The sequence below is a fragment of the Notothenia rossii genome, assembly GCF_949606895.1.
Source record: "Notothenia rossii genome assembly, chromosome: 3".
NCBI lineage: Eukaryota > Metazoa > Chordata > Actinopteri > Perciformes > Nototheniidae > Notothenia > Notothenia rossii.
The window spans coordinates 45,335,946-45,349,350 of record NC_136901.1 but is presented as its reverse complement, the minus strand read 5'-3'; the positions used below and the strand labels follow the sequence as shown (position 1 = coordinate 45,349,350).

At 39.7% G+C, this 13,405-nt stretch overlaps 1 protein-coding gene across 3 annotated transcripts in view; it reads left to right on the top strand.

Annotated features, from left to right (window-relative positions):
* The first annotated feature begins 94 nt into the window (after positions 1-94).
* The window catches only part of LOC307031600 (sialoadhesin-like), a 13,428-nt gene continuing 117 nt past the window's right edge, over positions 95-13,405 (top strand). The window contains exons 1-4 of one of the 3 annotated variants that reach the window (XM_079668839.1): positions 95-2,141; positions 3,242-3,484; positions 3,559-3,744; positions 12,521-13,405. The exon at positions 12,521-13,405 is cut by the window's right edge and continues 117 nt beyond it. In XM_079668839.1, the coding sequence (XP_079524965.1) occupies positions 2,060-2,141; positions 3,242-3,484; positions 3,559-3,744; positions 12,521-12,600 (591 nt within the window). In that variant the 5' untranslated portion in view covers positions 95-2,059 and the 3' untranslated portion in view covers positions 12,601-13,405. Of the gene's footprint in view, positions 2,142-3,241; positions 3,485-3,558; positions 3,745-4,666; positions 5,755-10,215; positions 11,691-11,764; positions 11,951-12,520 lie in introns of those variants that run through there. The other 2 variants (XM_079668838.1, XM_079668840.1) reach the window with 2 other exon arrangements.

Sequence of the window (13,405 nt, the reverse complement as noted above, 5' to 3'; positions counted from 1 at the left end):
CAAAGTGAATTTCTCTGGACATTTAAACTCATCGCCTCATATCGAGGTCTCCGAAAAATATTCAATATTTTCTGGCTTTTTTGACATTCTTCATATATTTTACAAGGTTTTTTGTTTTTTACATTTTGTGCCCTATTTCTCAACATATTCTCCAGGCAGTCTCTTCTCCACTTTCATAAGGCTTTCTTATTCATTTCTTTTAGGTATTTTGTAATTTTTTCAACAGATTTTTTGGTCTCTTTTCAACGTATTTCCAACATTTATTGACTTCATTTTGGGCTTTTCTTTGATGTTTTTAAAGACAATTCTACAAGTATTTTGGTATTTTTTCAACATATTTTCCAGGCCTTTTTTACACGTTTTGGTTTATTTTCCAACAAAACGCATTCCCATCGGGACTTTAAATAATCTTTATTTACATGTTTTTTGACTTGGTTCTTTTATACTCCTACATGTATGTATATTAGGGCTGTCAAGTTAACGCGTTACAACGCAAAAAAAAATTAACGCACTAATTATTTGAACGCGATTAACGCATGTGTATTTTTTGTCCTCGGCCGCCCCTTAGTTTCAGAGCGCATCGAGTTTAAAATACCATCTACAAGCTGATGCTGACAGCCCCGCTCCTGCCGTCCGCTTGTGGCAGACCACACTTCCACGCTCACCGGCAGGCACCGACTAGCCATCGGGAGGACCGGGAGGGTGTGTATATGTGTGGCGCGAGAGAGAGACCTTACGTGTATTGTTGTTGTTAGAATCTGGTGCTAGCTTTAACATTTAACTTACTCCATCATAATAATAATAATACATGTTATCTGTAAAGCACACTTTAAAAACAGCATCATCTAAAAGTGCTTCACAATTCAACGTTAGTTAAATATTATCTATTTAAAAAAGCAGGACGTACGAAACAGGAAGTGGTTTTACTGCTCGGACAGAAGAAGAAAAAGAGTTGATCTCATTGCACCAAGAAGCAGAATGAAGGACACTTGTCTCCTGCTCCGTGAGTAACCCTGAACACATTTAATACTTCCAGATATGAAAGAGGGATAAAGGATCATGTTTAATAGATGAGAACAAATGGGGTTTGAATGTTATAAAAACAGTGAAAAAGTGATCAACAATATCTCTCTCCTGAATGCAGGACTGGTGTTTCTGTTTTGAATGTAATAACTTCAAACTAATAAAGTGTTGTGTTTGATCTCCAGTGCTGAGCTCCCTGTTCTGCTGCTCAACAAACGCTGCAGGTCAGTAACGTTTAGATTCTCAGGAGGAAACACTTTGCTGCTGTTTCTCTTTTCCAAACACACAGAGACATTCTCTTTTCAAAGAATGCTTTAAAGGCTGAACGATATAAGAGGAACTTCCTGATGAAACCATCGTCTATCTTTTTGGAGATGTTTGTTCTGTCTCTGTTTGAAAAGTGGAAAAGGTGAATTCCTTTTGACTCTGGGTTCAGCTGTAGGGCCTGTTGTGATCTGAACTAAAGACAAGTACATTGACAACAGTGGACTTGGACACGTAAGAGATGTGGCAGCTTTAAAAGAACTCTTTAAACACAATGTGTTATTGTTTGTATTGTTATGTGTTCGGCCCCTGATGTGAACTGCAAGTGTTATTTCCCCTCAGGATAAAGAGTTCACTAAACCTAAGCAGACATGGCGCTCCCTGCAGTTTGAATATTGCATGAGTCCACATTGTGACTCTGATAACATCTCCATTAGTTGAGCTTCCCTTATTACCATAATGAGGGTTTACTTGGAGCAGCAAACTCTCCTGAGAGAAAGAGAGCTTGCTGCGTAACCAGTAAAAAGAAGCTCTGGAAAACTTGATTCTGGGACGGCTTTTATTTTTGAAGTTTGACTCAGAATCCAATAACTCCCTGCAGCTCGTCTGACGGTGACTCCCAGCAGCTCTCAGGTATTTGAAGATGAACGTGTCTCTCTGAGATGTGAGGACGCCTCTGATGGATGGACTGTGAGGAGAAACACCAGCAGGGCAAACAGCTGAGTGTATAGACTGGGGAAGATCTGCTGGTTCCTCCTGTAACATCAGCTACATGGGGCCAAGGGACAGTGGAGTGTACTGGTGTGAGTCCACAGAGGGATCCACCAGTAACACCATCACCATCACCGTCTCTGGTAAGATCAGCCTCTCTGTTTCCTCATCAATACTAAAAATACTTTAAGAAGTTCATCAGAAAGAGGAAGCTGGACGACCTCAGAGCTGCTAGCTTGTGCTAACCACAGGGTGCTACACACACATTCTCACACACACTGTCATCCACTAAGATACTCCTCAGTTCAGTCTCATACTTTAGGGACTGGGTTTTATACATTTTATTTTCTTCTATAATATCATCATTCAAAAAAGATGCACTTTTGAAAGTTTCCTCTTTTGTTCTGAGACTCCAGTCGGTCCTCACATGTATATATGAACAAGAACACATACACACACAGTCCCTGAGGACCAATCAGTAGCTTGGCTCCGTCTGATTGGTTGTTGTAGGTCTTGTGATCATTTGATGTGTGTGACGTCTTCTCCTATTTCAACTGCAGAAGCTGAAATGAACAGAAAGGAAAAAACATTGATATCAATTAAATCTGATCTTTTAACACAACATGAAAGAAGATGCAGACGTGATTCATGGAAGAAACATGAAGAGAAAGCTTCTCTTCTTAAATCTTAACTCTAGTGGGTCAGAAATATAGAGTTAGTTTTGGATGGTAGGACGATAAATGATCGTTTCTTCAAACAGGACTGGACTCATATATATAATAAAGTCTTTAAACCAAGTGGAACGGCTTCAAAATCCCTCCTATTTTCCTAGTTATTCATTATTAATAATTCTAGATATTATTATTAAAAGCACTTTTTATTTAATAAGAGTTTTACTAATCATTAGTGAAGGTCTGTATGGAGAGTTTCAGAGTTTATGAAGTTCAGATTGAGGAAAGGATCTACTTATGCTAAGCTAACTGACGCCATATAGTCACATTGTCCAATGTCGTTATAACAGTGATACATTTTTGAGGTTTGTTACGTTATTTTTGTCAAGTGTATTTTAATGTGAGTAAAGTCCATTGTTCTACTTATTGGACGTTTCAGACTTCAGCATGCTAACGTTAGCTTTTCAGTTAGCTACACAACAGCCTCACTTGGCAGGTAGTGGGTTCATTAATAATCTCTGCCATGTGTAAGTTATTGATCATGTTCATTCTCCATCTCGCTCTGTGTTCAGGTGGATCAGTGATCCTGCAGAGTCCTGCCCTCCCTGTGATGGAGGGAGATAACGTCACTCTGACCTGTAGAACAAAGATGGCCGACCCCCCCTCTGCTCATTTCTACGAAGATGGCGTCTCCATCAGGACTGAGTCTGATGGTCACATGACCCTCCTCCATGTTAACAGGTCTGATGAAGGCCTCTACAAGTGTACCATCCAGAATGAAGGAGGGTCTCCAGAGAGCCGGCTGTCTGTCTCAGGTGAGGAGCTTTCCTTTGGTTTCAGGACTCATTCCTTCAGATGTTCACCTGACCAGGTGTGATTCTCTCTGCAGAAAAACCTCCTACGACCGCAAGGCCGCCCACCTCTTCCTCCTCCTCCACGACCATGGACCCGCCCACAACCTCCCCTCCACCTCCTGCCTTCTCCCACCTTGTGTTCACGCTGATCTGCCACTTGGTGGTTCTGTACTGCATCTCCACTTTCCTCATGGTGTCTTTATATCGACAGAGGGCCACAGGTGAATGGTAGTAAGAGGAGAGGGGGTGATGGGAGTTGTAGTAAAAACAGTTGTGGGGTTTGTTGTTTCAATTGTAGTAGAGGCCACGGTGGTGGTGATGGGAGTTGAATTTCTTTATGTTGTTGTTTTTGTAGTTCTGGGTCTGTGTGGCTCCAGAGTCACTTTGAGAACAGCTGGAAGGAAAACAGACAGGAAGTAGTTTGATTAAAGTCCGCTAAAGTGATTTATTTTTCTAAAAGCCTCTGTTGTGATTGGTCAACCGCACAGAGATGTCCCGCCCATTAGCCTATCACGTACAAGGTGTTAGAGCGCTGGCCTATAGGAGCGTGAGTGTTACGTGGTGATGTCACAGGTAACACATTTCATCAGTTTCTACATCGAACTCAGGGGTGTCCAAACTACGGCCCGGACCATTTTGTATCGGCCCTCAGCAAATTAAAAAAGTATAATGGAATATGGCCCACAAATGAAATGTCTGCTTGTCTTATATTGTACTTCTTAAATATAAATGTAAACATATATCACATAGTAGTATTCATGTGTTAATGAGAACACTTTTCAAATAAATTCAGTCAATTCAAGTTGGAAACATTTTCTAACAAATCTTATTTGATAAGAAAAAAGCCCAATAACTTATTTCCACAACAAGCTTGAAATAAACCTTCATATTTCCTCTTATTATAATCAATCTGAGGATCTGCTTTAAGGGATGAGCTAAACACTCACAGCATCATTTACCTACATTTGATTGGTTTTGCTAACTGAACTTACGAGGTAATAAACCTCTAGAGAGCGGCCCAACCCTTCGTATATTTTTTTGTATGCGGCCCTCGTGAAAAAAGTTTGGATCCCCCTGATCTAAAGGGATTTAATATCCGCCAAAACTCTTTATACGTTTTCTACATTTTCCTTCTGACGACAGGAAGTGACCCGTCCGTCTCCATGGCGATGAGCCCGCCCACCCGCGCTGAGCAGGGATTGGACGATGACTACGATGATGTCATGTCTCCTGTCACCACGGAGCATCAGTTCTGAAACAGTGGAGGACCCAGAACGCTTCCCTGAGGAACGCCATGTTTTTAACTCAGTGTAATTACATTCCATCATGTATTGACTGATATCGTGCACATGCAATATTATTCCCTTTATTTCTGAAGCAGTGGTCTGTTAGCATTAGCAGCTAATGCTCAGTACAAAGAAGATATGCAGATACAAAGAAAACATATACTAAAGTTAAACAATTAGAAAGTTGTAATTTTGGCCATTTTCTTTCACATTTCAGGAAAATCTACTAAACTTTTAAAGTCAGTGAATTCATTCAGGATTTATCCCAAACATCTCCGAAAGCTTTTCACAAACATTTCAACAGTGATTTATGTATTAAATGTACATCACCATATGTAGAAGTTGGAACATTGTTTATTTGATAGAAATCTTGTAGGCAGAAAATCATCTCCAGGATCTTTATTGACTTATTGACGAGTGGAAGGTGAGTCTAGTTTACAGTTACATTAAATAACTCTGCGTATAAACTCTTACTCATTATCTGTTCACCAGACTCCGTTAGAAACCCTGTGTTTAAAGCTTACATCCTCAAAATGATGTGCAGGTCTTCTGGGACGGGTCTGCTTTCTGTCCCAGAACTAAACCTGGAGAAGTTCAGTTATTAATCTCCAAATATCTGGATCAAACCCCAGAAACCTGCAGGTCCTTTTAAATCCAGACTGAAGACTTCCCTGTTTGCTTTGAACTGAACTATTCTTACCTCACGATGCACAGTAACTGTTATTCATGTGTTGTAGACCTGAGTTATTCTATATCAGCTAGTTTCATGTTTATTTGAGTCCCTCTGCTTTTGAATGATCTGCTGCATTATTTCTTAATGTTTTTCAGTTGTGTGACGCACTTTGAATCGCCTTGTATTGAAGGTGCTTTAAATAAACCTGCCTTACAGGAACACTTGTATTTCATTATTAGGGTTTGTTGTGTTGGGTTTCCTTTCCCTCTCAGAGCCATTAGATGTAATACTCCTTCCAGTACTAATGTGCTATCTTGGTCTCTGGAAGAAAGGATTCACTATGGGTTCAGATAGAGGCCAATGTCTTTGACCCGTTGCCAGTGGAAACTCTTATATTTGTTAAAGATTTCAATAAGGTGAAAAATATGGCCAAATGTTTTACAGTGGTCAATACACGTTTAGCCTGGAGGGACTGTACAAAACAAGTTCATGTTAACTCTGGTATTTCAGTCTTTTCTCCTATTTTGAACAATCCTGATCTTAGCAAATATTTGTTGTCAATCAATATAAACAAATGGACGAAAGCAGGTATAAAGCAATTGAAACATTTGTTTCACAAAGATATAACATTGAAATGATTTAATGATTAAAGAGCAGAATATGACATTTCAAATAAGGATTTGTTCAGATACATGCAAATTAGGAACGTGATCCAACCAATTATTAAAAGCAATAAATTGAGATGGGGATTGTTGGAAGAGGAGGAGATATTGATGTCATCGACCACGATCAAAGGGAAAATTAGAGAATTGAATGCAGTTTTTTCTAAAAGAGCTCAGTCATCCTTTCTAACTTTAAAAAAGATCTGGGAAAAGGACTTAGGGATACCAACTCAGTCTCACAAAAAAACGTGTAATAACTACGTTGGTCCACAACGTAGGACGTAGTATTTCTACAAAAACGCCTCTGAAATTGTAAGATCCCTACGTTTTTTTTCACCATTCATTCCAATGGCTGGCGTCTATGTCACGTGATCTTCACATTTCTCCCTGCAGAAAAAAAAAACATGGCCGAACTTCGTTTTATTCTCGGTGGAAAATGTCTATTTTAAAGTTAGTTTGGCTATTAAAATGCGTTTTGATGTCATTTGATGCGAGAAATATGAGTTGTTATTTCAGATTATGTGTGCAGTGGATGTACATGATCTTTAGTTTGCTAGTTATTACGAAGATTACTTCAGGAAATTGTGTCCATACAACGTTTTCATTGTTACCAAGGTGGTTGCTAGGGACGCTGCTATCGATATTATTTCTGTTATGTTGTGTAACTGTTTAATGGTGTTATCTTTATTGCTACCCCCTTCCCCGTCAATGTATAGTGTTGGTCCACAGCGCAAACGTATTAGTTTAACAAAATCTGCATCTAAAATTGTGGCATAGATACGTTATTTTCCCCTGTGCAATTCTCCATTTACTCAACAATAACACATCATTATCCTTGTGTTTATTTATTTGTTTGATTAATAAACACAAGTTGGAGTCCGTCAGGACCGAGGGTCGGAGCAGCTCATTTGCTTTAGAGAATATTACACCCGGAAGTAAGTATTCTCTCTGCTTCGCTTGACCAACCCCGTGATAGTCCTCAAGCTCTGTGATTGGAGAGTGTGCCTCGAGGGTTACGCCGAGCGTCGAACAGCACTTTGAAATGGGATGGAACCACGGCAGACTGTCCAAAACTGGATTTGAACGGGTCCCCCCCTCCCCCACCCCGTCCCCAGAACTACACATGCTGGCTATTGTGTTTCGCAACATGTTCTCTATCTATGGCACGTCTCTACTGGGAGTTGTAGTTTTAAAAGAGGTTTTCGTATTTCCCATAATAAGAAGTTGCCAGTATTAAACTGTGAACATCCCTAGAGGTTTAGGGGATAGGAAACACTCACATTTAAAACATATAATTAATAAATGGGTGAAAATGGCTTGTGCCCATAATGGGCAGCATTAATATATACCCACATGCCAACTAAGGTCAGAAGAGCTTTATTTAACAGCTGCTCTTATGTCTGTGACCCCTCCTGTTGTTCATTGATAAGCCTGAAACATGCACTTGTCAAGGTTCAGAGGCACATTTTGCAAATATGGCAGAAGCCATCAATCATCTTAAGATAAGATATACTTTATTGATCCCAAGTTGGAAATATTTGCGTTACATCGGCATGTGTAACAGTTGTAAATATGCAGTGGTGTTTATTTGTAAATCATTTAGTATAATCACACAAATTCTGTGTTTCATATTTAATAATTGTGTGTTCTTTATTTATTGATTTTTCAATACGTGACAAGGCCGGAGATGAAATATCTACATCTTATAAGAGTATAATACATATGTATAATATCAGTTAAAATAAGTGCTTCAACATAGTTAACATTGCTGGAGGTATGCACACATATTGATAGATGTCTTGTAATGCACTATTGAGGAACCTGCGACCCAAGTTTTTCATTCATTGCATAACTACACCGTTTGTGAATATGATGTCAATAAACCTTAGAAAATCTTGAAATCTTGAAAGGGATGTGCAAAAAAGTCCTTATATACAGTCTTTAATGAACTATTAGTAGAGAATAACGAGTAATGAATATACTTTATAGGGATCCTATTAATATCTAATAATAAAAATAATGAAATTCAATAACGTGCTTTAACCACCAGGTGTCCCTTTCTATCAGCTGTGCACCTTTATGGTGTAAATACAGCCTATCTACCAATTGGATCAAATATAAACGTCAGCCGAATTAGTGTTGATCCTGCGAGGAGACGTATTGTGTGAATATAAATGTAAGATGTTGTTTATTTGCTGATCTTCTCCTTGATTACTAATAATCGGTATCGGCCTTGAAAAAGCCATATCGGTCGATCCCTAGTGTAATTACATTATCATCAAGTTCAAAATGTTTAATCATCACTTAAAGAATGTGTTGATTGTTCCTCAAATAAAGTTATTCAGACACAGCTTACTGGCAATCACTTCCCAGCATGCATTGAGACACCAACAGAAAGGCTTTATTGAATGTCTTTTTACACATTAGCTGCAGAAACCTGAGCATCCTCAATTTAAACTCTTCTTATCTTATAATGAAATGTAAACTAGGTCCAACTGGACTACTTATAAAGACACCCAGAAAAATACACTATGAAAGCAATCTATTTATTCATTTGTTTATTGTCAAGACATTTCAAAGTATAAAACTAAAAGCTTCTATTTCCACGTTAACTACATTTCCTGGTTTCCTGCATGAGTCCTCAATAATAACTCAGGTCAGGCTTTGAGGACTCATTCCTCTCTGCTGAGTTGTACCCAGTGATTAAGAACCATGATAACAAACTAAAGGTGTTTTGATCAGAGAGATAACCACACAGCTAGTGAACTAGAGCAGGAACAGGAAGTGGTTTCACTGCTCGGACAGAAGAAGAAGAAGAGTTGATGTCATTGCACCAAGAAGCAGAATGAAGGACACTTGTCTCCTGCTCCGTGAGTAACCCTGAACACATTTAATACTTCCAGATATGAAAGAGGGATAAAGGATCATGTTTAATAGATGAGAACAAATGGGGTTTGAATGTTCTAAAAACAGTGAAAAAGTGATCAACAATATCTCTCTCCTGAATGCAGGACTGGTGTTTCTGTTTTGAATGTAATAACTTCAAACTAATAAAGTGTTGTGTTTGATCTCCAGTGCTGAGCTCCCTGTTCTGCTGCTCAACAAACGCTGCAGGTCAGTAACGTTTAGATTCTCAGGAGGAAACACTTCGCTGCTGTTTCTCTTTTCCAAACACACAGAGACATTCTCTTTTCAAAGAATGCTTTAAAGGCTGAACGATATAAGAGGAACTTCCTGATGAAACCATCGTCTGTCTTTTTGGAGATGTTTGTTCTGTCTCTGTTTGAAAAGTGGAAAAGGTGAATTCCTTTTGACTCTGGGTTCAGCTGTAGGGCCTGTTGTGATCTGAACTAAAGACAAGTACATTGACAACAGTGGACTTGGCCACGTAAGAGATGGGGCAGCTTTAAAAGAACTCTTTAAACACAATGTGTTATTGTTTGTATTGTTATGTGTTCGGCCCCTGATGTGAACTGCAAGTGTTATTTCCCCTCAGGATAAAGAGTTCACTAAACCTAAGCAGACATGGCGCTCCCTGCAGTTTGAATATTGCATGAGTCTACATTGTGACTCTGATAACATCTCCATTAGTTGAGCTTCCCTTATTACCGTAATGAGGGTTTACTTGGAGCAGCAAACTCTCCTGAGAGAAAGAGAGCTTGCTGCGTAACCAGTAAAAAGAAGCTCTGGAAAACTTGATTCTGGGACGGGTTTTATTTTTGAAGTTTGACTCAGAATCCAATAACTCCCTGCAGCTCGTCTGACGGTGACTCCCAGCAGCTCTCAGGTATTTAGAGATGAACGTGTCTCTCTGAGATGTGAGGACGCCTCTGATGGATGGACTGTGAGGAGAAACACCAGCAAGGCACACAGAACTGAGTGTGGAGTCGACTGGGGAAGATCTGCTGGTTCCTCCTGTAACATCAGCTCCATGGACCCTGTGGACAGTGGAGTGTACTGATGTGAGTCCACAGAGGGATCCACCAGTAACACCATCGCCATCACCGTCTCTGGTAAGATCAGCCTCTCTGTTTCCTCATCAATACTAAAAATCATTTAAGAAGTTCATCAGAAAGAGGAAGCTGGACGACCTCAGAGCTGCTAGCTTGTGCTAACCACAGGGTGCAACACACACATTCTCTCACACACTGTCATCCACTAAGATACTCCTCAGTTCAGTCTCATACTTTAGGGACTGGGAAACACATATTCTATACATTTTATTTTGTGAACTCTTAAGTTCTAAGACTCCAGTCGGTCCTCCCATGTATATATGAACAATAACACACACAAACACACACACACACACACACACACACACACACACACACACACACACACACACACACACACACACACACACACACACACACACACACACACACACACACACACACACACACACACACACACACACACACACACACATGTCCTCCAGCAGCCACAGAGCCAATATACATTTTGTTCTGAGACTCCAGTCGGTCCTCAAATGTATATAAGAACAAGAACACATACACACACAGTCCCTGAGGACCAATCATCACCTTGGCTCCGTCTGATTGGTTGTTGCAGGTCTTGTGATCATTTGATGTGTGTGACGTCTTCTCCTATTTCAACTGCAGAAGCTGAAATGAACAGAAAGGAAAAAACATTGATATCAATTCAATCTGATCTTTTAACACAACATGAAAGAAGATGCAGACGTGATTCATGGAAGAAACATGAAGAGAAAGCTTCTTTTCTTAAATCTTACCTCTAGTGGGTCAGAAATATAGAGTTAGTTTTGGATGGTAGGACGATAAATGATCGTTTCTTCAAACAGGACTGGACTCATATATATAATAAAGTCTTTAAACCAAGTGGAACGGCTTCAAAAGTCCCTCCTATTTTCCTAGTTATTCATAATTAATAATTATAGATATTATTATTGAAAGCACTTTTTATTTAATTAGAGTTTTACTAATCATTAGTGAAGGTCTGTATGGAGAGTTTCAGAGTTTATGAAGTTCAGATTGAGGAAAGGATCTACTTATGCTAAGCTAACTGACGCCATATAGTCACATTGTCCAATGTCGTTATAACAGTGATACTTTTTTGAGGTTTGTTACGATATTTTTGTCAAGTGTATTTTAATGTGAGTAAAGTCCATTGTTCTACTTATTGGACGTTTCAGACTTCAGCATGCTAACGTTAGCTTTTCAGTTAGCTACACAACAGCCTCACTTGGCAGGTAGTGGGTTCATTAATAATCTCTGCCATGTGTAAGTTATTGATCACGTTCATTCTCCATCTCGCTCTGTGTTCACATACAGAGGTGTTCCTGCAGAGTCCTGCCCTCCCTTTGATGGAGGGAGATAACGTCACTCTGACCTGTAGAACAAAGATGGCCGACCCCCCCTCTGCTGATTTCTACAAAGATGGCGTCTTCATCAGGACTGAGTCTGATGGTCACATGACCCTCCTCCATGTTAACAGGTCTGATGAAGGCCTCTACAAGTGTAGAGTCCAGAATAGAAAGTCTCCAGAGAGCCGGCTGTCTGTCTCAGGTGAGGAGCTTTCCTTTGGTTTCAGGACTCATTCCTTCAGATGTTCACCTGACCAGGTGTGATTCTCTCTGCAGAAAAACCTCCTACGACCGCAAGGCCGCCCACCTCTTCCTCCTCCTCCACGACCATGGACCCGCCCACAACCTCCCCTCCACCTCCTGCCTTCTCCCACCTTGTGTTCACGTTGATCTGCCACTTGGTGGTTCTGTACTGCATCTCCACTTTCCTCATGGTGTCTTTATATCGACAGAGGGCCACAGGTAACACATTTCATCAGTTTCTACATCTAACTCAGGGGTGTCCAAACTACGGCCCGGACCATTTTGAATCGGCCCTCAGCAAATTCAAAAAGTATAATGGAATATGGCCCACAAATGAAACGTCTGATTGTCTTATATTGTACTTCTTAAATATAAATGTAAACATATATCACACAGTAGTATTCATGTGTTAATGAAACCACTTTTCAAATAAATTCAGTCAATTCAATTTGGAAACATTTTCTAAAAAGTCTTATTTGATAAGAAAAAAGCCCAATAACTTATTTCCACAACAAGCTTGAAATAAACCTTCATATTTCCTCTTATTATAATCAATCTGAGGATCTGCTTTAAGGGAAGAGCTAAACACTCACAGCATCCTTTACCTACATTTGATTGGTTTTGCTAACTGAACTTACGAGGTAATAAACCTCTAGAGAGCGGCCCAACCCTTCGTATATTCTTCTGTATGCGGCCCTCGTGAAAACAGTTTGGACCCCCCTGATCTAAAGGGATTTAATATCCGCCAAAACTCTTTATACATTTTCTACATTTCCCTTCTGACAACAGGAAGTGACCACGCTGAGCAGGGATTGGACGATGACTACGATGATGTCATGTCTCCTGTCACCACGGAGCATCAGTTCTGAAACAGTGGAGGACCCAGAACGCTTCCCTGAGGAACGCCATGTTTTTAACTCAGTGTAATTACATTCCATCATGTATTGACTGATATCGTGCACATGCAATATTATTCCCTTTATTTCTGAAGCAGTGGTCTGTTAGCATTAGCAGCTAATGCTAAGTACAGAGAAGATATTCAGATACAAAGAAAACATATACTAAAGTTAAACAATTAGAAAGTTGTAATTTTGGCCATTTTCTTTCACATTTCAGGAAAATCTACTAAACTTTTAAAGTCAGTGAATTCATTCAGGATTTATCCCAAACATCTCCTAAAGCTTTTCACAAACATTTCAACAGTGATTTATGTATTAAATGTACATCACCATATGTAGAAGCTGGAACATTGTTTATTTGATAGAAATCTTGTAGGCAGAAAATCATCTCCAGGATCTTTATTGACTTATTGACGAGTGGACGGTGAGTCTAGTTTACAGTTACATTAAATAACTCTGCGTATAAACTCTTACTCATTATCTGTTCACCAGACTCCGTTAGAAACCCTGTGTTTAAAGCTTACATCCTCAAAATGCTGTGCAGGTCTTCTGGGACGGGTCTGCTTTCTGTCCCAGAACTAAACCTGGAGAAGTTCAGTTATTAATCTCCAAATATCTGGATCAAACCCCAGAAACCTGCCGGTCCTTTTAAATCCAGACTGAAGACTTCCCTGTTTGCTTTGAACTGAACTATTCTTACCTCACGATGCACAGTAACTGTTATTCATGTGTTGTAGACCTGAGTTATTCTATATCAGCTAGTTTCATGTTTATT